The sequence below is a fragment of the Vipera berus genome (genome assembly GCF_964194415.1).
Source record: "Vipera berus genome assembly, chromosome: 1".
Lineage (NCBI taxonomy): Eukaryota > Metazoa > Chordata > Lepidosauria > Squamata > Viperidae > Vipera > Vipera berus.
In genome coordinates, this window is record NC_138202.1 from 273,897,443 (window position 1) to 273,922,909 (window position 25,467).

At 40.7% G+C, this 25,467-nt stretch overlaps 1 protein-coding gene across 1 annotated transcript; it reads left to right on the top strand.

Moving 5' to 3' along the window:
- Positions 1 to 883: 883 nt before the first annotated feature.
- Positions 884 to 24,513, top strand: GINM1 (glycosylated integral membrane protein 1). Its single transcript, XM_081345342.1, has 8 exons — positions 884 to 1,404; positions 7,796 to 7,855; positions 11,101 to 11,197; positions 14,624 to 14,775; positions 16,383 to 16,539; positions 19,449 to 19,579; positions 22,332 to 22,495; positions 23,564 to 24,513. The coding sequence occupies exons 1-8, from the start codon at positions 1,288 to 1,290 to the stop codon at positions 23,664 to 23,666; spliced, it is 981 nt and encodes a 326-aa protein (XP_081201468.1). The 5' UTR covers positions 884 to 1,287; the 3' UTR covers positions 23,667 to 24,513.
- The last annotated feature ends 954 nt before the right edge of the window (positions 24,514 to 25,467 follow it).

The window sequence follows — 25,467 nt, forward strand, 5'->3', positions numbered from 1 at the left end:
CTGCTATGTACAGTGGACCAGTCTTCCCTTGCTGGGAGTGCCAGTCATCTTGCCAGTGGCCAATCTGATAAAAAACCACCCTCTAAACAAACCACGTGTGTACTTTATGTAATATAATTGAGGTTGGCCTCACTACAAAAAAAGGGAAGGTTAAACTTTTTATGAGCCCCTGTACAGTATTTTGAACCAAACATACAAAACAAAACTGCATGTGAATGTTTGGGGACAGGAGAGAGCATGCTACTAATTACTTTATATAAACAAGATCTTGAGTTTCAAGAAATTTTTATCGGGCCAAGTGATTAAAGAAAAAGAATTTTAAAAAAAGACGGGGGCGGGGAACGAATCTGGTGAGGCTCAATTGCAATTGGGGAGCAAACTGTGCCCGGTGCTGAATTCTTGGGAAAGTTATAAAAATACAGTATAGTACTATTTTGTAAACCATGGCTTGGCCTTCAGAGGAATTTTGTTTGTTTATTTTAATCACCACCAAGTTTTTCTTTAATCCCTCCGATAAAGCACTAAAGAGCAGTTTCAGGAGCTGCCCGGGAGCTGTCACTGGTTCCTCGCGTCCAACTAAATGAAAAGGGGTCATTTTTTATTGAAAAGTTTTTCAATACATTTTATCTTTAACAAAACAACCCCTCCCCACCCCCCCTTCCCAACCCAACCCAACCCTCCCCCCTCCCCCCTCCCCTCCCCGACTTCCCAGAGCTAAATACAAGGTATAAAAGTAGAAACAATCATAAACTACCATATGCTAACAACAATGAACTATTAGGTCTACCGCACTTTAGCTCTTGTAAAATGACTACAAGCAATATAAATATCACATCAATACTTATTCAAATGCTAAATGAAACTTTTTAGTCCCATATTTATTCTGGATGTAATCAATCCATTTTTCCCACTCCACAATATATCTCTGTTGCGAATGAAAAGGGGTCTTATTGTGATGCGCTCTGCCAACCCTTGTTTTTAAGGGCAGAAAGCTTTTGCGTTTGGTCGGAGCGGGGCCGGGATGGGGAGGACGCTGGCCCTCCCGCCTTGATTTCCTTGTCTTCAAACTCTTCAGAGGCGTCCACCGAAGGGAAATCACTGCTCCGCCGCCTTTTCCGTGCCCCGACCCTGGAAACACCTCGTCCCCGTTCGACATCTCGGCTTGTATTGCATCCTTCCCGGCGGTTTCCTCCTCGGCCCCGCCGGACTCCTCCCAGCTTCTGCTCGGCTCGTCGCCGCCTCTTGCTTTGTTGATGTTTCACTTAGTTTTAATGCGCAGTTCCCAAGATGGAGGCAGCGCTGGGGCCACGCGAGTTGCTCGGGCTGGTGGCAGGGCTCCTTCTGCTGCCTTCAAGCCTTTTCGCCCCGGATCCGACAGCCGCCTTCTCCCGGGTGGTGAGCCAGGTAGGCGAGGGAAAGTTTCCTTGAGGGACTCTGCTCAGGTCTTGGCAGGGTTGGCACCGGAGCCCTGAAAATGGGTTTGTGTATATGTCTGTGTTGTAGGGCGAGAGGAGGGTGAGAAAAGGTCCGGTCTCCCTTCAGAGCCATAGGTGGGGCAGCTGAAGGTGTGATTCGGCACCCCGCGGGTGTGATCATCTGGCCATGGTGGTTTAGAAGAGGGATCTACTAAAGTAGGGACGCGCAATGTTGCAATGCTGGTGGCTTTTCTGCCAAGTCCATTTGCATGCTAAGATTTTTGCAGTTTGCGTATGGGAATTCTTCCTTTTCCGACAAAACACTTTTCTGAGTGATTTGTGATTGAATGGTTTTACAAAAAGGTGCGATTGAGGCCTTTTGTACCTCTGTGTGTGTGTGTGTGTATGTGTCTTGAATACAATACCCAGCAGATATATAACTTGCTCCCATATTAGTTTTTAATGTATGTAGTAATGCAGTTAGTTTTTGGGGATTGAGTAGTTTAGGTAATAAATCTGCTCTTTATGGAAAGAACAATATGTTCTAAGGAAGTCTGTTTCAGTATTGATGTCCTTGTAAAACATGAATTGAATATTTCAGGTATTGTGGTGCATTTGTTGTCCTGTTGCCTTGGCTAAAGCGGTCACCTGTTATATTTGTCTTAGCTTGAGGTTTAAACATCACAGTAGTGGTTTTAGATATCATCATTTCCAAATATTTGATGTGGTTAACTGCCATGATAATGTTAATTGATTAAAAAGCCCACAAACTCTTTCACACTCATATAAAACAATTACATTTGCTTAATTTTACTTCTGCTTTACCATGGGGTACTTTAATAGGAAAGAATTGCCTTTATGGAGAGCTGTCAAAACAAAGATTAAAGGTCGGTATTTACTTTGCTGCGCTAGACCTTGATTATCAGCCCTACTTTTCACATCTGTAGGTTGCTTTTCAAAGCCATTTGGGAGGTCCTCTGTATTTTACAGTAGGGCAGAAATACGAGTTTGAGGATCATTTTTAAAAAGCAGAGAACCTCCTTGCATCCTTAGTCCTGACCCAGTTCTTTGCCCAGGGTGGTTCCCTTCACTACAGAGAAGATGATTATATGCAAGAAAGATGATAATTACATGCAAAAAAAGAAGATGACTATATGCAAGAAATGAAATAGCAGATCATGTTGGCATTCTTTTGCCTCCCTCCCTCCCTCTCTCCTTCCCTTCCTTCCTTCACCTTCAACCTCAGAGAATGAAGATCTAGAAGACACTCAGCATAAAAGTAGAGTGTACTGAAGGAAGACAATGAAAAAGTGCTTCCAGACTGTTGCCAGGAAAAGTACATTGATGTGTTTTGAAAGCATCAGGAGTCAAACTCAATGCTCCACTTCAGCCAACAAACAAGAAGAAACCTTTCTTCCCAGTCTAAATAAAATATTTGTTCTTTAAAATTTACTATTCATTGGTGTAAATGAAAAGATAGCAACTTTACCCCAGTCTTTAAAAGTGGCAGCATCTGACTGGCAGGCTTGGGCCTGGTTAATATTTGGATGGGAAACGTCCAGGAAATACCAGAGCTTTAGGCTAGATTGAGATGATAAAAAATATGCTAAAGGAAGATAAAGAAAAAACTCTTTCAGACTGTTGCCAAGAAAATGACATGGGTATGTTCTGAAGGCATCAGGAGACAAGCTCATGATGAAGGATTCCCGTACTTCCACTTCTTCCAGTGTATTTGCTTCTTTTCCCTTTTGTTTTACTCAAGTTTATTCTTCTAAGCAGGTAGTTATCAGAAGATCTGAGAAGTGGCAGAACAATAATAGGTTAGTCTCTCCCTAAAAAAACTGACAGTGAATTCTCTCTTCCCATCTACCATATCTTGTTTGCTTCTAGGCATTGCATTCATTTCATGAGTTATTCATTGGTTTTGTAGCAAGTGAGAACAACATCTCTTGTTTCAGATGTGGATGCTTCTGCTGACTACAAATGCAGCTAATTTGCCTTTTCCAAATGTGAAGTCTCTAAAGATCTGATTGATTAGTTTGATCACAAAACTTCCTGGTATAATTTCTTTTCAGAAGGAAATTATTTTTAGAACAGAACATCAACCAGTTGTTAATAGGACAAGCTAAAAATATGGAAAGATAAAAAATATGTGCAGTAAATTGGTTGTTCATGCAATTGTCATGCAAGTCCATTATTGCATAACTCCTGTGTCTTTCCAAATATTTACGCAATATGGACTCTGACCCTCTCTGATTTTTTTTAAGATGAAATATGCTTCACAGCTGTCACATCTTCTTTGGTCTGTTGAAATGAGTTGGTCATTTTTTGCATTTGAGTCAGAGAAATCACAGTGTAATCTAATATTCAGAATTATTGTGGAAAGGCCCAGAGAATTTTGAAATGAAAGATGATTAAATGCACTAAGGAAATACTTCCAAGGAAATACTTCCACCGTGTAATACAATATAGATAGTATATATTTGGAAACGCAAGGGATGCTGGGAAGCCACAAGGGAGAAGAGTTTAATAGTCATTGTTCCATAACAATAATATGTAAAAAAGAACATAATGTGGTATTTACTGATTAAGGCAAGAAACTGTAAGATCCAAATTAATTTCTTTGATGTTTGTGTTTTGTCATGTATAGGTTTTTGTAATTATGTGAGAGAAATGTGTTTTGAATTAATAAGATTGCAAGCTGAAATTTTAATAGCATAAACTACCTATTTAGCAAGCAAGATTGTGTTGCCCTAATAAATCCAGCCGCTTTACAAGCATTGGTCATGTTAGAAATTACTTAGAAGGTCACCAAAAGTGATCACAATACCCCAGGACAATGTAACTGTTATAAATCAGAGTCAGTTGTCAAGGAGCTGAATTTTTATCATGTGCCCATGGGGATGCCGCAATGGTTGTAAGTTTGAAAAACAGTCATAAGTCACTTTTTTCAGTGTCGTCGTAACTTTGAACAGTCACTAAATGAACTGTTGTAAGTCAAGGACTATCTGTAATGACTTATTAATGACTGCTGTGCTAAACTGACTTCATCCTCTAAGACTAAAGGTTCTTATAAATAGGGTATTTTTTTCTAAGGTATCTTGGATGTTGACATCTCTCTTGTGCAGAATTTCAGTATACTCATTTCTTATTTGTTTGATCCTATTTGAATCAGTTACTGTCTGTCCCCTGGAATACATTAGCCCTTGTAGGAACCTCCTTCTGTAACCCAGAAGAAGATTCCTACAACGGAGATCTTTTGGAAGACCTTATTTTTCTGTGTCTGTTTTCATATTTGATATCTTTACAGATGACGTTACGATACTGCCTCTTGTCTCTTCTCCAAAATTCTTTGTGAAATTCCTTTCTGAGATCTTTGTCTTTCTTTGCTTTTGCTTTTCTTTTCTTGGCTATATCTTCTGATGTTTGGTCTTTTTAACTTTTCATGTTTAGCAACTTGCTTGATATCATTCCACAGTTCCTCTGGTTCTTCTTGATCAATGAGGCTGAGGACTTCAGAGTGATTTCTGATGTTCACTTTAGAAATGATGGATATATTTATTTGTTTGTTTCATAAATGTATATATGGTCACCCGTCTTGTATTCATAACTCTGGATAAAACTGGATAAAAACATAATAAAAAACGATCACATTTTAAAACAACAGAAATAACATGAAATAACATTGTAGCCAAGAACATTTAGTTAACACAACTGAGTTCACACAGTATGCTAAAGAGCATGCTAGGAAACTGTCTGGTTGTAAGTGTGAAAAAAAGGGCCATAACACCCTTTTTCAGTGCTGTTGTAACTTTGAACAGTCACTAAACAAACTGTTGTATGTTGAGGACTACTGTAGTTGGAGAGTAAAATGGGATAATTGCCATGTTGAAGGGTGTCTGGGAAATGTAATTGATATTATTCAGCCACTGTATCCAAGTACTGGTCTTGCTATATATTTTTCCTGACTATGAAAGAAGACCATTTCTTAATAATAATAATAAAGTTGGAAGGGACCTTGGAGGTCATCTAGTCCAAGCCCCTGCTCAAGCAGGAAACCCTATACCATTTCAGACAAATGGCTGTCCAATCTCTTCTTAAAGACTTCTAGTGTTGGAGCATTCACTGCTTCTGGAGGCAGGTTTTTTTTTTAAATTCCATTTATATCCCGCCCTTCTCCGAAGACTCAGGGCGGCTTGCACGCTTAGCAGTAGCCTTCATTCTATGTATATGCCTGCTTATTAGGGCTTTCACACACACACCCCCAAGCGGCATTATTACAAAGTCAGCTTAATTGCCCCCAACAATCTGGGTCCTCATTTTACCTACCTCGGAAGGATGGAAGGCTGTCAACCTTGAGCCTGGTGGGATGCGAACCTGCACTAATTGCAGGCAGCTGGTGTTACTTAAGGAGGCATTAGCCCACTGCTCCACCAAGGCTCCAAGGTTGTTCCACTGATTAACTACTCGAACTGACAGGAAGTTTCTCCTTAGTTCTAGGTTGCTTTTCTCTTTGGTTAGTTAGTTTGGTTAGTTTCTTCTTAGTCCTAAGTGGTAAATAGTATGATCTTCCCAATAAGAGTATTCTGTTCTAATCCATTTCAGCTCACTGATGCCTAAAATGTCAGTGTAAATGATTAATTTCATCTTTCACTCTGTTGCGCTTTCCATGTTCATAATTCTTATGTTCCATGTTCCTATTGCAATTCTATCTCTGCAGTTTTGGATTTTCTTTTCCTGTATGGTCAGTTGGCAACTGAGCACCCTACATTTCTTAATTCAGTCACGTCAGAAACAGATTGGTATTCTGAAAGATTCTCACTGGTTTCTCTAGCGTGACCTAAAGGGCTTATCATCTGGCATCATCGTGTCAGTCAGTTTTTATTATATATCTATATGGGTCTCTTGGTAATACAGGAATTATTTTCCAATGTGTCCTCCAGCACAATATGAAACAATGGCTTTGACATTGTCACTAAAGCAATTATCTGACTTTAATATCTTCCAGTATCGCTGCTGTCCAATATAGGTGCCTACGTGCTTTAGCTGAGTAGCTGGAATGATGTTCAAGCCTTGAGAGATGATATGTTTCTGGCATTCTCTCCCAGCTATCTTTGCTCACCCCTTACAGGAACATGCCTCCCCCCAATAATAAAGCAGCACAGCAAGACTTCAGAGGAACCCATTACTATAATAACCTATCAAATTTCAATCCTGGTGATTTCAGTAGGTCTCTTCTAGGAAGTACGGTGGCTTAGTCAAATATGCATAGTAAAATGTTTGGTTGCACATATTGCAACTATTGTGAAGATTATGCCACTAATTAGGGTGAGTATATGTTGGATCATATAAGATGTACATGAACATAGCTGCCCATTATTTAGAGTTCAGTTCAGAATGTATGGGTAATTTGACTGCAAACGGTTAAGCCAGCGGTCTTCAAACTTGGCCCTTTCATGACTTGTGGACTTCAACTCCCAGAATCCCTCAGCTGGCGTGCCCAGTTGAGGAATTCTGGGAGATGAAGTCCACAATTCATGAAAGGGCCAAGTTTGAAGACACCTGGGTTAAGCCTTTAGTGGTAGGCAAACAAAATAAATTAAAAAACACTTTGGTTTTGGAATATTCTTTATTGCTAGCATAGTATCATAATAGAAATCTATGAAACAAATTCTTCAGCTAATGTAATTAAAGCAGAGTTATTTTGAACCTATTTCTCACATTTTCCCCCTCCTCTATATTTAGATTTTCTGTAATAGCCCTGTTTCCATCTATAACTATTACTTCTGTCTGGCACTTCCCCAGGGGCTGTTAGACCAGAGGTCCCCAACCTTCTGGGCACCAAGAACCGGTTACGTAGAGAGAGATTTTTCCACAGACCGGTGTGTGTGTGTGGTTTTGTGTGTTGCCTGCATCCTGTGGATGGGGCTTTCCTTGTTTGTGCGGACCGGTTGCTGGCATGCCGTGGCCCAGCAGGTCCATGGACCGGGGGTTGGGGACCCCTGTGTTAGAGAATTCATTATAGGAAATCACTTGATTATACAATTTGTATTTATGGTCAGCATAGTATGTATGATTAGATATAAGAGGCACATTAGGGTCTTGATAGTTATATGCACCACATTGGCCTCTTCTATTCTGGGGTCATTGAACCTGTTTGTGGCACTTTGTTCCGCCTTCAGTTTTTCAATCATGGTTACTTAGACACAGATTTCAGAAATGCTAGATCCTGACAGGCCACATTGTGGATGGAAACATAAAATTTGTCTCACAATCTTTAAATTGAATTACTGGTAAGTACCTAACTTAGTTTATAAACTGTACTGAATATTTCTTTCTTTTTCTCTTCTTTCTTTTTTCCTTTCATTCCATTATTTCAGGAAAACATCAAGATTAAAGTAAATATATTGGAAAACACCGGGGACATTCAGGAAAGACAGGTATTGTATGTTCAACTTCCTGTACTTTATTTAGCAAAAAGTCTTCTTTTTACTATTGTGATTCATCAGAAAAAAAAGTCAGCTTAAGGATCTTTCCAGTGGTGGGATTCAGCCGATTCGCACCAGTTCGGGAGAACTGGTAGCTAATATTTTGTTGCCCAGGCCCAGAACGGACTTCCGGAAGTGGCATCCACACAGAGAACCGGTTGTTCACATAGTTGAATCCCACCACTGGGTCCTTCTCATTTCTATAGTAGTACAGTATAGGGGGGCTTTCGCTCAGGTTCGCCTGGGATGCCTTGTGTACGGTCACTCATGCGCTCGTGACCTCTCGTCTTGACTATTGCAATGCTCTCTACATGGGGCTTCCCTTGAAGACCACTCGGAGGCTCCAACTGGTACAGAATGCGGCCGCGAGAGTTGTCTTGGGAGTTTCCCGGTACTCCCATGTTACACCTTTGCTCCGCGAGCTGCATTGGTTACCAGTTGTCTTCCGGGTGAGGTTCAAGGTCTTAGTGATGGTTTTTAAGTCCTTACATGGCATGGGTCCGGAATACCTCGGGGACCACCTGCTGCCGGCGTCAACTCCCCTCCGCCCTGTGCGTTCCCACAGAGAGGGCCTCCTCAGGGTGCCTCCGGTCAGAGAATGCCGGCTGGCGGCCCCCAGGGGGAGGGCCTTCTCTGTGGGCGCCCCGGCTTTGTGGAATCAACTGCCGGTTGAGCTCCGGATGGCACCGGATCTCCGCTCCTTCCGGCGCGGGTTAAAGACCCACTTATTCGAACAAGCTGGTCTGGCCTGATGGGGAGTTAATTTAGGGTTTTAAATATTTGTATATTTTATTGTTTTATTTTGGGCATTAATTTAATTCTATTTTAACTTTTGTATTTTTGTATTTTTATTATATGCCCTGTTCACCGCCCTGAGTCCTTCGGGAGAAGGGCGGTATAAAAATTTAATAAAACTAAAACTAAACTAAAAACTAATATTGAGTTGTTGATTAACATTTTAGGAATATTCACGTAATTCCTTTCAACAAATAGTTTTGTTATGTTTGTACTACCTTCTGTGGGTTTGTAAAAGTTAGGAGGTTATTTGTTGGGTTCCAGATGTGGTGCTTAATTGGCATTATTCTATATGCATAGCAGTGTGTCTGAATGTATGTATTTTGTATGCTTGTGTGCTCTTTTCGAGCATAATAGTTTGTCAGTACATAGTATGAACTGACAGATTATGAAGTCCTGTGGATAATATGTGGACCTTGCTCAGCTCCTCTCGGTTGATGGTGACAACAGGCTTAGCTGTTCCTGAGATATACTGATCATAGTTCTTAGACCTTAGCTTACAGAGTCTATGGAGAAACAGAGGACATGTTTTCCACTGCTGGTTAGAAGTCCGAGGTACCAGTCTGAGTTAAAGGACTGGTTTAACTTAACAGAAAAATTAATAAAGTGGTGGTCTCTCAGCTTGGTTGTTTTCTTGCAGATGTTTCATTATCCAAGCTAGGTAACTATTTTGTTAATGATGGTAATCAAAATTGAGAAGCAGTGGCTTGTCATTTAATGAGTATCTAAATTACAGCCAGAAATTAGGTTTTTAAGGTTTAAGTGACTTCCTATCAAATAGTGTACATTCTGCTTCTTGCTCCTCTTGCAAGACCTTAGTTTTTTCACACAGAAATGCTTTGCAGGTTATGTTTTTAAGATACAATCCAAAATCACTAAAATCAGTGTCCATATAGTAAGAGATCAAGCCAGTTTGGTGGAGTGGTTAAGACCCCAGGCTAGAAACCCAGAGACGAGAACTTCTAGTTCTACCTTACGCACAAAGCCAGCTGGATCTATCTCAGACCTAAGAAAAAGATAATGGCAAGCTGCATCCAAAATCTTACCAAGAAGAACACAACAGAATAACAAGTTGGAAGAGACCTTGGAGATCATCTAGTCCAGAGGTCCCCAATCTTTTGGGCACCGGGGACCGGTTCCATGGAGAAAGGTTTTTCCGTGGACCGGAGAGTGTGTGGTTTTGTGTGCTGCCTGTATCCCATGGATGAGCCTTTGCTTTTTTGTGCGGACCGGTTGCTGGCATGCCGTGGCCCGGTGCCGGTCCACGGACCCGGGGTTGGGGACCCCTGATCTATTCCAACCCTCTGTTCGAGCAGGAGCCCCTACCATTTCGGACAAATGACTGCCCAGTCACTTCTTAAAAGCCTCCAGCGATAAAGCACCCACAAGTTCTGAAGGCAGTTCCACTGATTGATTTCACTGTTACCGACTGCAGAGATTTGCCCAGGCAGTCACCAGGAATACACATTGACTCAAAGGGACCAAAAAGAAAAGCAAAACAATAGCAAATTTATCAGCATATTTGGATGTTAACTAATTTTGAATTGCTTATATTTATAACTTATTTGGATAATTGCTATGATGATTGTATAAATTAAACAAAACCTGGTCAACTTTAAGATTTAAGATTTTAGATTTATTGAGATTTTTATACCGCCCTTCTCCCAAAGGGACTCAGGGCGGTTCACAGGGCATAAATATAAACAACAGTACAAACATTAAAAGATAATTAAATTAATGCCCAAGTTAAAACCAGAATAATAAAACAAACCTATAAAAAACCCAAGTACCCCCATCAGGCCAGACCCGCTAGTTCAAATAAATGGGTCTTCAACCCGCGACGGAAGGATCGGAGGTCTGATGCCATCCGGAGCTCAACCGGCAGTTGGTTCCATAACGCCGGAGCACCCACAGAGAAGGCCCTCCCCCTGGGGGCCACCAGTCGACATTCCCTGACAGGAGGCACCCTGAGGAGGCCCTCTCTGTGGGCGCGCACAGGGCGGAGGGGAGTCGACGCCGGCAGCAGGTGGTCCTCGAGGTATCGCGGACCCATGCCATGTAGGGACTTAAAGATCATAACCAAAACCTTGAACCTTACCCGGAAGACAACTGGTAACCAATGCAGCTCACGGAGCAAAGGTGTAACATGGGAGTACCGGGAAACTCCCAAGACAACTCTCGCGGCCGCATTCTGTACCAGTTGGAGCCTCCGAGTAGTCTTCAAGGGAAGTCCCATGTAGAGAGCGTTACAGTAGTCTAGGCGAGAGGTCACGAGCGCATGAGTGACCGTACACAAGGCCTCCCGGTCCAGATAGGGCCGCAACTGTATTTTGAAATGTATAAAACTCTCTTTTTATGACCCTGTACATTCAATATATATTATTCTGTGGATTTTTTTTTAGGTTGTCCTTAATATTACTTACGTGAACGGTCAGGTGTATGTAAATGACTTTCCACTGAAGAGCGGAGTCACACGGATAAAATGTCAAACTTTAATCTGTGAGTATTTCTTAATTCACTATCTGGATTTTATGTTCCTCTGTAACTCTATAGAGATAGTCCTCGACGTATGACCATGTTTGGGACTGGAAGCTCAGTTGCTAAAGGATGTAGTGCCTAAGTGAGGCATGCCAATTTTATGACATTTTCGCTGCATTTGTTGAGAGAATCACTGTGGCCGTTAAGCAAATCTGGCTTCCCCCGTTGGCTTTGCTTCTCCAAAGCCCCCTGGAAAGTCACAAATGCCAATCATGCAATCCCAGGATGCTGCAACCATCTTAAATGTATGCTAGTGCCAAGCACCCAAATTTTGATCACATGACCATGGGGATGCTGTGACTGTGGTAACTATAAGGACTGGGCAGGAATCACTTTTTTTTAGCACCGTTGTAACTTTGAATGGTCATTAAACTAATGATTGTAAGTTGAGGAATGCCTTTAATTGTTTGCCTCCCCAGAGTCACTTTTCACGGGATGGACAGGCATATACATTTGATAAAACCTCTGCATATAAGTTAGTAACAATATATTTTCATTTCTGAAGAATTCAAGATCACTTATTGGTTGTTATTTCTAGTCTTGAATTAATTCAGGGTAGTTCACGGTTCAGAACAAAACACAAATGGAGATTAGAAGCTGATTTTGTGAAAGCCCTGAACAAGTTCCTGTTTGGTTAATTTATTGTATCACAGGCTGAGCTGTAGAAACTCAAGGATGTGACTCCACCCTGATAAGTCCTGTCCGTCTCCTCTCGTGCCGGCACACATCCAGCTGAGTTGGTGAAGGAGAAAAACAGCATGACTTCAGTTAATCTTAGCAAAACACTTTTTAATGAAATTTTCCAAATTCATATTCTCTGTAAATAAAAAAATGGAAGTTTTCCTGAAAGGATAAAAGAATTACCCAGCACATACAAATTTAAAATGATACTTATTAGAAGAAGCAAAAATTCTGGTTTGTTTTTTTTTTGCTGTTATGTGCCTTACATTGAAAGGAAAGATACAAATTGGATATAAAAGCATAATTTACAAAGACGAAGCAATTACATGCTATTTACAATTTTTTTATACACCAAGTATTTACCTGATATACTGGTCGTGGCGAGTTTCAAGGCTAGCTTCTAAGATAATGTATTCTTTACTCATGGACATGCTAATATATTTTAAAACTGATTCTTAATAGTTTAGAGCAATATGCATACAAAGATGCTGCAGAAGAAGTGAATCCCAGCAGTGGTTCACTGTGGCCTTTTTAAAGGTATCTCTCCTGTACTTTTTAGCGTCAAAACTAAATCTAGTACAGGTAATCCTCAACTTACAACTATTCATGTAACGACCATTCAAAGTTACAACGGCATTACAAAAAGTAACTTACAACTGGTCATCACACTTAACTGTTGCAGCACGGTTACATGATCAAAATTTGGGTGCTTGGCAACTGGTGTGTATTTACAATGCTTACAGCATCCTGGTATCACGTAATTGCCATTTACAATCTCCCTAGCTGGCTTCTGACAAAGTCAATGGGAGAAGCCAAATTCACTTAATGATTGCATGATTCACTTAATAGCTGCAGTGATTCACGTAATCATGGCAAAAAAGGTCATAAAATTGGGTGTGACTTACTCAGCAATCACCTTGCTTAGCAACAAAATTCTGGTCCCAATTGTGATCATAAGTCAAGGACTACATGTATGGTCTAAAGCAGGGGTGTCAAATTCGCAACATCACGTGACTTGTCGTGACGTATTGCGACTTTTTCCCATTGCTGGCAACGGGGTGGGCGCGGTTTCACTATGATGCATCTGGCCTGCAGGCTGGCAGTTTGACACCCCTACTCTAAAGAAACAAAGTGCTTCTCGTTTCATGGGGTTTTCACTGTGGAAAAGTGTACATTTCATTTAATCTTGAAACAAAATTTCATTTGATGTAATGTAATAGCTAATTGCCTTTAGTTCTCTGAATTTCTATTAAATTCTGAAGAGAATCACCTGATCTCATGATACAGTGCCACATGTTTTTCCCCAGATACATGAAGCAGAATGTTTGACTGCAAATCGTCACTGACTTTACTGGATTAAATGGAATGGGAGGGAGTCAGATTAGGGAGATTCAGTACTCATAATAACGAAAGCCATGGGAACAAGTCCTTGACACTCCAAAACTGGATCTCAGTTCAGTTGTGCATAATAAATGCCAAGGCTTCTCTGCCACACAAACATCCTGATGATAGTCGTGTTCTATGCAAATTTAATTTAATACGGTGGCAGCACTAATTACTATTCTACTGAAATCAGCGTAAGTGTACATGGCCTGGAAAGGAAGTTGGGCGTTAGCATGGTAGCAGTGAGCTACAGAATTGAGAGAAACCTGTGTTGTAGGAAGACAGCTTCCATTTGAAAACGAGAAGAAAATAAGAGCTTGTCACTTAGTGTGCTCTTCCATATGTGGTGTGGTGGCTCAAATTATGGATGCTTTACTTTGGGTTGAAATATTAAATGTAAATCTAAATACCTTCGGTCAGCTTTTTTATTCAGTGATTTCTGTGGCCCACATAGGACAAGTGGAACAGCTGGATTTTCTCATTTTTCCTTTAGGTGTAAGAGTGATTATTTAAAGTTAGTTTCCCCTAGTAATTCAGTAGCTTCTAACAAATAGTATGGAGAGGGGTATTCAACTTCACTCAGTGATTTGAAGAACCTACAAGGCAGATTTGGGAAGAAAGGAGCTGCCACCTAGGGCAGGAGGAAAGAAGAGAGAGTGGGAAAATGTAATTGTGCAAAAGATGATCTTTGCTGAAGACAGTCAACAAAGTAGAAAATATTCCTGTTTCCATTTTAATAGTCTATTTAGCCCTCTGTCATTTCTCTTAAAAATAACTTGTCAACTTCCCTCCGCCCTGTGCGCTCCCACAGAGGGCCTCCTCAGGGTGCCTCCGGTCAGAGAATGTCGGCTGGTGGCCCCCAGGGGGAGAGCCTTCTCTGTGGGCGCTCCGGCTTTATGGAACCAGCTGCCGGTTGAGCTCCGGACGGCACCGGACCTTCACTCCTTCCGATGCGGTCTGAAGACCCATTTATTTGAACAAGCTGGCCTGGCCTGATGGGGGATCTTAGGGTTTTTAATGGTTTTTTTTATACTTTTATTGTTTTTATCTGGGCGATTATTTAATTCCTTTTAATTTTTGTATTCTCTATTTATATGTGCCCTGTTCACCACCCTGAGTCTTTTGGGAGAAGGGCGGTATACAAATTTAATAAAAGTAAAGTAAGTAAAGTAACTCTGAAATTTACACCAGCTAGTTATATTAGTACGGATTTAAAATATGGCATCCAATCCAGTTTGCAACACTGCTTTGTTGTGTAACTTGTTTTTAGATATTTTGTTTCTCTGCATGGCGACTATATGACATACAGTTATTTGTTGATAGTGAAGAATGGAAACCACGATACCTTATTGGATCAGAAGCAATTAGGAATTGTCAGCGTTCGCATTATGATCCACGAGTGGCCATTGGCATCCAGCTCCAACTTGCAATTGATTGTTGTTCAAGAAGAAGTGACGGATATAGATGAAAAGCAGGCAAGTATTCTTTTTTATAAATCATTGCATTTACTAGCTTAGGCATAAATCCACAGTGGAGGAATGGTTGCGGAATGATCACACATTTTAGTTGTATGGTTTATCTTTGCCCTCAAACCAAAAATACTGCTGCCTGAAGTTATACAGTTCTGTGTCCTCTTTTGTATTAGAATATGTAATTTTTTTAATTAAAAAAGCCCTCAATGATACCACCCTTCATATATTTTTGTAAATTTTTTGCAGGAATTTCGATGGTATTTATATAATTATATTTTAAGAATGTGTGTGTGTGTGTGTGTATGTGTATGTGTATATATATGTTTTGCTTAACAACCAAGTGAGAGGTATTGTTGCAGGCCAGTTGTGGTCACATGATTTTTCGCTTAGTGACTGTGGCGTTTAGCAACAAATTTGCTGACCCCTTTCCTGGGTGCTAAAACAAGGATTACTTTTAATTAGGAAACGAACTGCAAATAAAACAAAATGCTGTTAGAGATATATATTGAATATTCTTTGTCTAAGTTAAGGAGAGAGAGTGGGGCAGCTTATAATCATTCCTTTGCATCCTATGATTTTTGGCAATGAATTAGCAGTGCCTTTTAAGAGATGTTGATGCAATTCATGCACAGGGCTACTTGTGCCAAAATAACGATGGGGACTGTGGGCTAGCTAGAAAAGAGCATATTGATTTCTTCAGTCTGGCCAAGCCAGTAGACTGTAATAGGTAAAGTGATGGACAAGGAAGATCCAGGTGCAAATGAATCCTTCAGAAGAAAAACTCACTAGGTGCCTTAGGGCCAGTCACTCTTTTCAGATCAACTGATCTGACATGAGATTTTTACTGGGGAAGAAAGAAAACACAGGGAGAAAATATTATTTCCACCTCCTAAAACAAAGATGGAATATTTATCTACTTAATTTGTATGCTGCCCATTCCCAAACGGATAAAGTTATCTAAAATAAAGAATAGCCCCAAATAATGAAGAAAGCCTCCAAATATGAACAAAAATTAACAGTGTTAAATATTGTAAACTGGGGAACACAAACGTATGTGTCTCTTGGAGTCCCATCTTTAGTTATAATTTACTTATAAGTTTCTAAGTAAATAATACAGTAGTAACTCTTGGGTTATATTTTATTTTGCCTCTAAAAATATTCAGAATTCATATCATTCACTCAAACAGTACAAATGTAGAAATTAATGTTTGGGTTCAGAATTCATCTGTATTTCTTTTGATTGTTTTGAAAGGCAACATTCTAATTTTTTCTTACCTTGTTCACTGAAAAAAACATAATCCATATTGATGCTAGAAATGGAGCCATTTGCTTTCCCTGATATGATATATATGTGATATCAGTATGAATATGATGATGAATAACAACCAGAGAGCATTTCCTCCTAACAGTTCACGTACTTCACGAGGTGAGGGGGGAAAAAACGGGTAGGAGCCCATTTAGCTGTGACCTAAAAGAAAATCCACTTTTCATCTTGAAATCACTTTTTGCAATACTTGCTCTGATAGAAAAAAAAAGCTGGACTGTTTTCCACAACATTCCCCACATGTGTGAACAAGAAAATAGCTCCCATTGTTGCCCTTCTTTTGCAGGTTAAACAAGATGAAGTGATAGAAATAGACCTATTGGTAAAGGATCAGCAAGTCCTGAGACATACAAACTACACCGTTCCTCTGGAGGAAAGTATGCTGTATTCCAGCCCGAGGAACAATGATATTTTGTTTACGCTTCCCAACTTTGCAGGAAAAGGTACTCAGTCTTGTTGAGTTTCAAGAATTGGACTTTGTTTTATTTATTCATTCATTCAGTTTTTATAAAGGGACGCGGTGGCTCAGTGGGTTAGGATGCTGAGCTTGCCGATCAGAAGGTCGGCAGTTTGGCGGGTCGAATCCCGAGTGCCGCGTAACAGAGTGAGCGCCTGTTACTCGTCCCAGCTTCTGCCAACCTAGCAGTTCGAAAGCACGTAAAAATGCAAGTAGAAAAATAGGGACCACTACGGTGGGAAGGTAACAGCGTTCCGTGCGCCTTTGGCGTCTAGTCATGCCGGCCACATGACCACGAAGACGTCCTCGGACAAGCGCTGGCTCTTTGGCTTTGAAACGGAGATGAGCACCAGCCCCTAGAGTCGGAAACGACTAGCACGCATGTGCAGGGGAAACTTTACCTTTACCTTTATCTCATGTAAGTGATTCTTATTTTTTTCTTTAAAAAGAAGCCATTGAATTTATTTCTGGTCATTTTACTTAAGAGTTCAGACTTTTTTTTTGAGAGTTCTTCATAAGAAGGGAGTTGATTAAATTGATTCATTGTTAACTCTATCTGGAATCTTTCAGTGTTCGTGGACTTTTTAGGTATGGATTTTTTTTAAAGAATATCATAGCCAGGTAAATATATAAAATATTGCAAGCAATGATCAGATACCTTGGATTTAATAACTCTACCCCTCAAAAAAATTGATGGTCACATCAATAGCCATAAATTGGCCTCTTTTTATAGGGAAGTCAAATTAATATGGGGTACAATTGGTTTTGTTTTGTTTGTATTCGTTCATAATGGTCTTAGGAAAAATTGAAACATGGGCCAGATCTGTGTTTCTCTCCTAGCAAGTTTCAGATGTGTGTGGACTTCAATTCTTAGGGGAATTATAATAATTGAAATCCACACATCTGAAAGTTGCTGAGGCTGAGAGACCTTGGACTACAGTAGATCAGGGGTAGGCAACCTCGGCTCTTTTATGACTCATGGACTTCAACTCCCAGAATTCCTGAGCCAGCCGTGCTGGCTCAGGAATTCTGGGAGTTGAAGTCCATGAGTCATAAAAGAGCCGAGGTTGCCTACCCCTGAACTAGATGATAGCATAGTTGGCTGAACCAACCTACCCAAAGAGTGCTCATTAATGCTTCCACTTCAGCTTGGCCAGAAGCATCGAGCCAAGGGCCAGAAAGCTCTGTCCTAGCCCCTGCATTGTTCAACACTTGTATCAATGACTTGGATGAGGGAACCCTTATCAAATTTTCAGATATCATAAAACTGGGAGATTTGGTTAAAACTTTAGATGAAAGAAGATTTTTAAAAAAGATCTAGGCAACTTAGGCAGTGGGCCAAAGTGAATAGAATGGAAATACGTAAAATTTTACATCTTGATAGGAAAAATATAAGGCCCTTAGTATGGGATGGAGGAAACCTGGCTTCGCCTGTCTCTTTACTTGTCTCTTTACTTAGCCTGTCTCTTTACTTAAAGAAAAGCGCCCTTGTCAATTGGAAGTTAAACATGAAGCAGCAATGTGCAAGTGCTGGGGATTGTGTAATTGCACAATGTACAATTGCTTGGGATACTTTAAGAAGAGCGACAAGTCCAGATCATAAGAAATAATTGTTCCATTCCATTCCTCCCTGGTCAGTCCCCATTTGGAGTATGGGGCAAGTTAGAGTGATTGGAGCAAGGATTGATTAGAGGAAGTTCAAAAGAGGGCTAGCAAGATGATGCTGGATCTGGAAACAATGCCCTATCAGTGATGGTGAACCTTTTAGAGAGCGAGTGCCCAAACTGCAAACCAAAACCTACTTATGTATCATCAGGTGCCAGTTGGGCGTGGCCCATTGGGTGGGTGTGGCCCATTGCCCATTGGGTGGGCATGGCTGCAGTGGTAATGCCAGACTGGGTGGGACTAAAAAGTTCAATCAATCAATTCCAACTTTGCGAGATCTTTTTTTTTCCTGCGAGAAGTTGAAATTGATTGATTGAACTTTTTTTTTTTGCACATGGTGGCAGAAAGCGAAAAGGTTTTATAAAACCCAGCTGAAGGCCTACTAGGGCTGGGGCAATGGAGCAGGTACCCACAGAGAGGTCTCTGCATGCCACCTGTGGCACTCGTGCCATAGGTTCGCCACCACGGGCAGTAATGGCGAACCTTTTAGAGAGCGAGTGCCCAAACTGCAACCAAAACCCACTTGTGTATCGTTGGGTGCTGGATGGGCGTGGCCCATTGGGTGGGCAAGGCTGCGGTGGTAACGGCAGACTGGGTGGGACTAAAAAGTTCAATCAATTAATTCCAACTTTGCGAGATCTTTTTTTCCCCCGCAAGAAGTTGAAATTGATTGATTGATTGAACCTTTTTTTTTTTGCACACAGCGGCGGAGGCCTAAATTGAAAAGATTTTATAAAACCCAGCCGAAGGCCTAGGACTGGGGCGACGGCAGCGTGCCCACAGAGAAGGCTCTGCATGCCACCTGTGGCACGCGTGCCATAGGTTCTCCACCACGGAGGCAGGGCTTATATTAAGCCCATCCCCCCCAAATCAAACTAGGTCTTATTTTCAGGGTAGCCTTATTTTGGGGGAAATATGGTAGGAGAAACATCTCTTCTATGCAAGCTGTCAGCCACATGAAACTGTGAAATTTCTTTTGCTTTAGGACTTCAGTGGTTGAATGGTTTCTATCAGAGATGTTCTGGTGGAACCTGCACCAAAAAGAGGGTTGGAACAGATGACCAAAGATCTATATCAACCCTATAATTCTATAAAAAATTTAAATAGTTTTGCACTTTGGGATTTTATATATCTTGTCCGTACCCTGCTTCTTTTTTACTGGCTCACAGCATTGATTTTTAAAACAACCAACCAACCAACCTACCTATCTTTTTTACTTTTATAAAATAGATGTTGAAAGTCCTCTACAAACTACCAGTCACTATCTTCTCAGGCAAGTGGAAACTACTGTAGATGAACAGACCATGCCTGGCAAATTGCCAGAGACTCCACTCAGAAGAGAATCACCATCATCTTATAAGGTATGTTTTTGTCAGAATGATTGTGAATGGCAAATAGGTTCACCTAATTTGAGTCAATGGATATGTAAGGAAATTATCGGTGCCTGATACGATGTCTGGCATCTTCTCAGTTACTCTGATCAAGAAGAGCCCTGGTGGCGCAGTGGTTAGAATGCAGTACTGCAGGCTACTTCGGCTGACTGCCGGCTGCCAGCAGTTTGACAGTTCGAGTCTCACTGGGCTCAAGGTTGACTCGGCCTTCCATCCTTCTGAGGTCGGTAAAATGAGGACCCAGATTGTTGGGGGCAATAGGCTGATATTTGTAAACCGCTCAGAGAGTGCTGTGAAGCGGTATATAAGTCTGAAGTGCTATTGCTATTGCTAAATGCCATCAAAGAAACTAAGTCCAATAAAAATAAAAAGGCATGGAAACAAGGTGGTAATTAGAAGGGAGGTAAAAAAAAGTTCAGATAGGGTTGCAACTGTGTGCCTCCCCCTTTCAACATGCATATGGTACATATACTGAGGAGTGCGACTTCAGTTACACAGACATGACCGTCGTGTTCAGATTATGGCATCTCCCCCATTCCCCCTTCACCTGATGCTCCCATGGATGTGTGCGTGTGCGTGTGTGTGTGTGTTTGCATGCCTTTGAGTCAGTGTTGACTCCTGGTGACTATCTCAACTAATGAGGTGCCCTCTGAGCTTGGTTGTTTTCTTGAAGACGTTTCATTATCCAATCTAAGTAACATCATCAGTGCAACAGCCAATGATGTTACCATCTGCAAGAAAAGAACCAAGCTCCGGGAGCATCAAGAACCCCTCATTTCAATCCTCAGCTACAAATATTCTCCTTTCTTGGTATATCAGCTAGTCCCCACAGTTTCCTTGGCACGATTGTAGAAATGGTCTGCATTTGCTTCCTTCCTAGAGCTGAGAGAGAGAGTGACTGGCCCAAGGTTACCTACCTTGCTTTGTGACTCAAGCAGAACTATGACTCACAGTCTCCCAATTTTCCTGATGCTCATGGAGGTGGCTAACAGTTGACCAGCTTGATTTTCTTTTGATAAGGCTACTCTGAAAAGCTAGTACAGTTGGGACCAGGAACTCTCTCAGTTGTAAGCAATGCAGTTGTATAAGGCATGATGTCACATGACTGCTGATTTACGATGGCAGTTCCAGCAGTTTTAGTTGCCATCGGTTATTGAATCCCTCAAGGTCACACTGTACTGCGGTCATATGCTTGCCAGTAGTGACCTCTTGTCAGCTTCCCCATCAATTGTACCTTGTTGGAAGCCAGCAGTGAAGGTTGCAAGTGACAATCACATGACTGCAGCACACCACAGTGTTGTAATTGTGGGCTTATCACTGAGCACCTGAATTATGATCATGTGGGGCGGTCACAGTTATGAAGACCTGTCATCATTACCCTTCATTCACTGCTGTTGTAACTTTGAATAGTTGCTGAATGAGTGTATGTTAAGTGAGGAACACCCATAAGCAACAGATCAGGTAGATGTTCAGCCAGGATTTAAATGTGTCTCCCAACAGAAGCTAGGCCCCTGATGGATTTCTGTCTTATTGGCAGCTGCTAAATTCATCCATCCAGAACAATCAAACTCCCCTGAAATTAGTACTAGGTTGCATGCCTGCTCACCACAAAGATTATAAAAAAGAATAAGGTGATCCCAGATAGCTATAGGGCAGCTGGTAGCCTTTTTTGGCTCAGCAGTAGCACTAGACTGGCTACTAGCCCAAACCCACTGCAGCATTGTTTTGGGCCCTGGTGGACTGGTGGCAAGTGCAGCTTCTCTTTGGCCTAGAAATGTGGGGGGCGGGGCGGGAGGGGAGGGCAGGACAGAGAGAAAGAAAGAGAGAAAAGGCAAAAGGATGGCTGGGCCGAACTCAACATGACCTAGGTCAGATGAAAAAAGGCAGGATCTGGAATTGCATGTAGAGTGTTTGTACCACTGGTGGTCTGAAGTTGAAACTCAAATACTTTGGCAACCTAATGAGCAGGAAGGACTCACTGGAAAAGAGCCTAATGCTGGGAAAGATTTGAGGGCAAGAGAAGAAGGGGACGACAGAGAATGAGGTGGCTGGATGGAGTCACTGAAGCAGTAGGCGTGAGCTTAAATGGACTCCAGAAGATGGTAGAGGACAGGAAGGCCTGGAGGAACATTGTCCATGGGGTCGTGACACGACTTCGCAGCTAACAACAACAACCACTGGTGGTATGCAGAACCACTTCCTGTCTACTAAGCCAGACAGCTGACCCATTGAGTTTGGTATTATTGAAACAAAAGACCACAGAATTCATAAACCCGCCCCAATGCCCCTACAGATATTTATTCCCTGGAAGCCACAGAGAAGGTAATATTTATCAGGAAAGTTTATTTCAATTTCAGGGACTTGGCTTTCCTTGTTTACGTGACATTGTTCCCGGTTAGGTATATGTGAAAGGGGCTATAAAGTTTCAGCTGGGTCAAAGTTAACTTCAGAAAAGAAAAAAAGAAATGAATGTAGGGGCTTAGTTAAAAAGAAGTTGAACAGGAGATTACCGGTACTTCAAACAATAGAAGATGTGGGAAAATATACCAAGGAATTTTCAAGGGGCAAAAGAGTAATGTTTGTAAAGACAAGCAACATATGTGAAGTTCCCACATCGTGACAGAAGTGTGAATTATAAATTGATGCGACAAACAACCAAAGAAAAATGGGCTTTTGCAGCTGCCCTTATTGGATTTCAATAGCCGTGTTGTTATTTTTGCAGGTGATGTGCCAGTGGGTGGAAGATCTGAGAAAGGAGCTTTGTACGTTTTGGCTCAATTCTTTTCCTGTGTTCTTTAATTTTATGGAAGTCGTCGTGGTTGGAGTTGTGGGAGCAACTTTAATCATAAAAATATTAAAGGTGTTTTGTCCCTCGTGTGAAACCAAGTAAGCATCTTTTAAGTTTTTTTTTAATCTCAAAACAAACTTCCTTTGCTGATAGAGGTTTCATATAATATATTTATTCAAGCTAGGCTAATTAAATTGATAAAACAAAACTAATCCACAAGGTTTACAACCACAAGGTTAAGGAACTAACACCTTGGGTCTTGATTTGATGGCCTTATAAATCCAAACAATTAAATTATAAATATTAATTATTAATGGGAGATAATCACTGGGCGATTCAAAAAGTGAGGATGCTAAATGGATTTCTCCCTTATCTTTCCCTCCGCTGGCAAGAGCTGTGCTTAGAGCATGCACACTAAAGTTACTCTTGTTTGGTCCCTCCCCATCCCTCCATAGCCCCATAAAAGCAGCATCAGATAAACACGAAATGCTTTAGTTGACAGAATTGATTGTGTTCTTCCAGTAATTGCAAACAGGAGCCAGATACACAACAATAGTCCAGAGGAATCCTTCTCCGTGCCCCCAATAGGGGGGCACACCCATTTCAACATAATTGGGAAACATGAAGAGCACGAGTGTCCACAAATTAGCAGTTAGCCCAGAGTCATTAGAATTTTTTTCCCCTTAGGGAGCCTCACAAAAGCTCTGAAAAATTTATGGTAAATCATCCTGAAAGCTATCAATCAGTATCTCCTACTTGCTCAGACTTAGGGGCCAACAGCTTGCCATTAGCGTCCCTCTCACGGTTTTGAAACCTCTCATGGCTGAAGGGAGTCCCACCTGTGGAAGGCGCACCCACAATGGCACCCACTCATATATTATTATGCATAAGTAGGTCATGACTGCTTTCTTTAGAAATACTTTGTGGCAAGTAACAGATTGTTTGAGGGACTAATTTCTCCTTGCACACTAGAAAAAGGAAGATGAGGAAATTGAAACGAGATTTAATTACATTTTACTCTTTGAAGTTTATGTAGGCCATTTTCAGAAAGCAATGATTTCGGTTTTAGATTTTGAAACACTTTTCCTGAGTTGTTTTACTGTGAAGTGTTTATATATGAACATATTTCTGAAGTTAGTATTTTAACTGACTTTTTTCCCCCCTAGGGGAATCCTTCAACTTGATGCCAGTGTCATACCTGTGGCTGCAATAAGTTTACTTCCAGCTACTCCAGAGAAGATAAACAATGTAGAGGAAAAATGTATTTAAGAAAAAACCCATGAGTAATTATTTGAGTTTGTTGACCTAATGAACTTGGCACTTGGATCTTAATATATTACTTAATTCAGCCTTCCAAATGTACTGCCCTCTAGACTTTGGGACTATAACTCCCAGTATTCATAAATAATTGCAGTTGTGACATATCTAGAGGACTCCAATTTGGGAACTGCTGATTTCACAACAGTTGTCAGCCTGCTGTTTTTATTTATGAATGATTCATATTTAAAGGACAATTAAGGCTGAGGCCCAGAATAATTTTTGGATTCTTTTCATTTCAACCATTATAATACATTCTTGAGCACAAAAAATGTTTCCTTACAAAGGAACTTCAATAAGTTCTAAGTTCAGTGAAATAATTTCCTGCTCCCTGAAATGATACCCTGAATCTTCCCAACTACTGGCTACAGGACACACCAGGCTAATCCAGGAAATTTGACCCAGACTAATGGAACAGAGTAAGTAGCATCAACAGGAGTATATAGACTTGTGATAATCCTAAAAGCTATTTTAGGCCTTTAAGTGTGCCTTATGGGAGAAGTCAAAAGCAAAAGAGTTTTCATACTGCTCTGACAATAAACAGTGGTGCAATTTTTGTTTGAATTTTCCAAAAAATAATCTTGATATTGTAAGCACTTTCAGGGTTTTTCCTACTGAATTTATGAACATTTGTAAAAATATGCTTCTTAAAAACTTACAATACACTACAAATGTCTTTCATCCAGGAGTACAAAATGTCTAAAAGTACTGTATAAATTCAGAGCACTTTTATATACTGATTTGTAAGATCATCAGATCTTATTGCAAATTTGCTTCTTGACATAAACTGGAGACCATGTAAAGTTCTTTTTTTTTCTTCAAATTTGAACAGGGAGCAAATCTGGATCCGGTCCATTGCATTTGCCAAGTACTCTTTATCATGTTCTAGTGGTAGATAAATATTAAGTAGGATCTTGTGGCTTCAATTGTCCATAATGTTTGGATATGACTATATTACAAGCAGTTTGTTTTAACTTGAGTTGTAAGTCACTGTTTCTCATGTATCAAAATCCATAATTGGTGTTTGGAAATGCTGCTAATCAGGAAATAGTGCAGAGTTCATGTTTCCTTTCCTGTACGTAAACACTATGTTAATTGATGTTTTGGTGAATGCTGAAATAAGGTGTTTCGAGTTGTTAGCACATTTGCTAAATGAGAGGCACAGTCCATTGATGTTCATTGCTCCAAAACTAAATTTACCTAAGACATTTTTCCACTTTTGCTGATTGTTACCAACACAGGCATTTATTTCAAGAATATTAAAATAACATGGTAGAACTGAGAGAAGTTGCACATCACCCAGAATAGCGCAGTTGCTGCCTTAGTGTACATTTCAATGGAAGACACATCAGAAAGGCACGTGGCACTATTGTGTGCTCTAGAATTGAATAACTGAGTTGTGGAAGCAATTATATCCAACTGCTTTAAAATGGTTCTAGAAGACATTTAAGTACAACCCTATTGTTGATAGTTTAGATGGCAACACTGAAAAACGTGAGCACAGAATCTCAAAGGTTGCCATCCATCAGTTAAAAAAGGTGTGAAACAGTTGTCACTGCTGAAGCACTACATTAGGTGGTGATACATTATATTGTATCTAATGCTTAAAAACAAAATTTGTGAAAACAGGAAATAGTGCCATTAAAAAAAAAAGCCTTTGCCCTAAGACTGAAAGAGGGATTGGCTCAAAGTCAGCAGCTGGTTTTGTACCTAAAACAGAACTAGAAGCCATGGGTTTCAAGCCCTGTGTCTT

What these genes read in the sequence shown, in the direction of transcription:
- GINM1 (XM_081345342.1), top strand. Translation starts at nt 1,288, where the DNA reads ATGGAGGCAGCGCTGGGGCCACGCGAGTTGCTCGGGCTGGTGGCAGGG. An exon ending in TCTCCCGGGTGGTGAGCCAG is followed by an intron (nt 1,405 to 7,795) that starts GTAGGCGAGGGA and finishes CCATTATTTCAG; the next exon opens with GAAAACATCAAGATTAAAGT. An exon ending in TCCCAACTTTGCAGGAAAAG is followed by an intron (nt 16,540 to 19,448) that starts GTACTCAGTCTT and finishes TTTATAAAATAG; the next exon opens with ATGTTGAAAGTCCTCTACAA.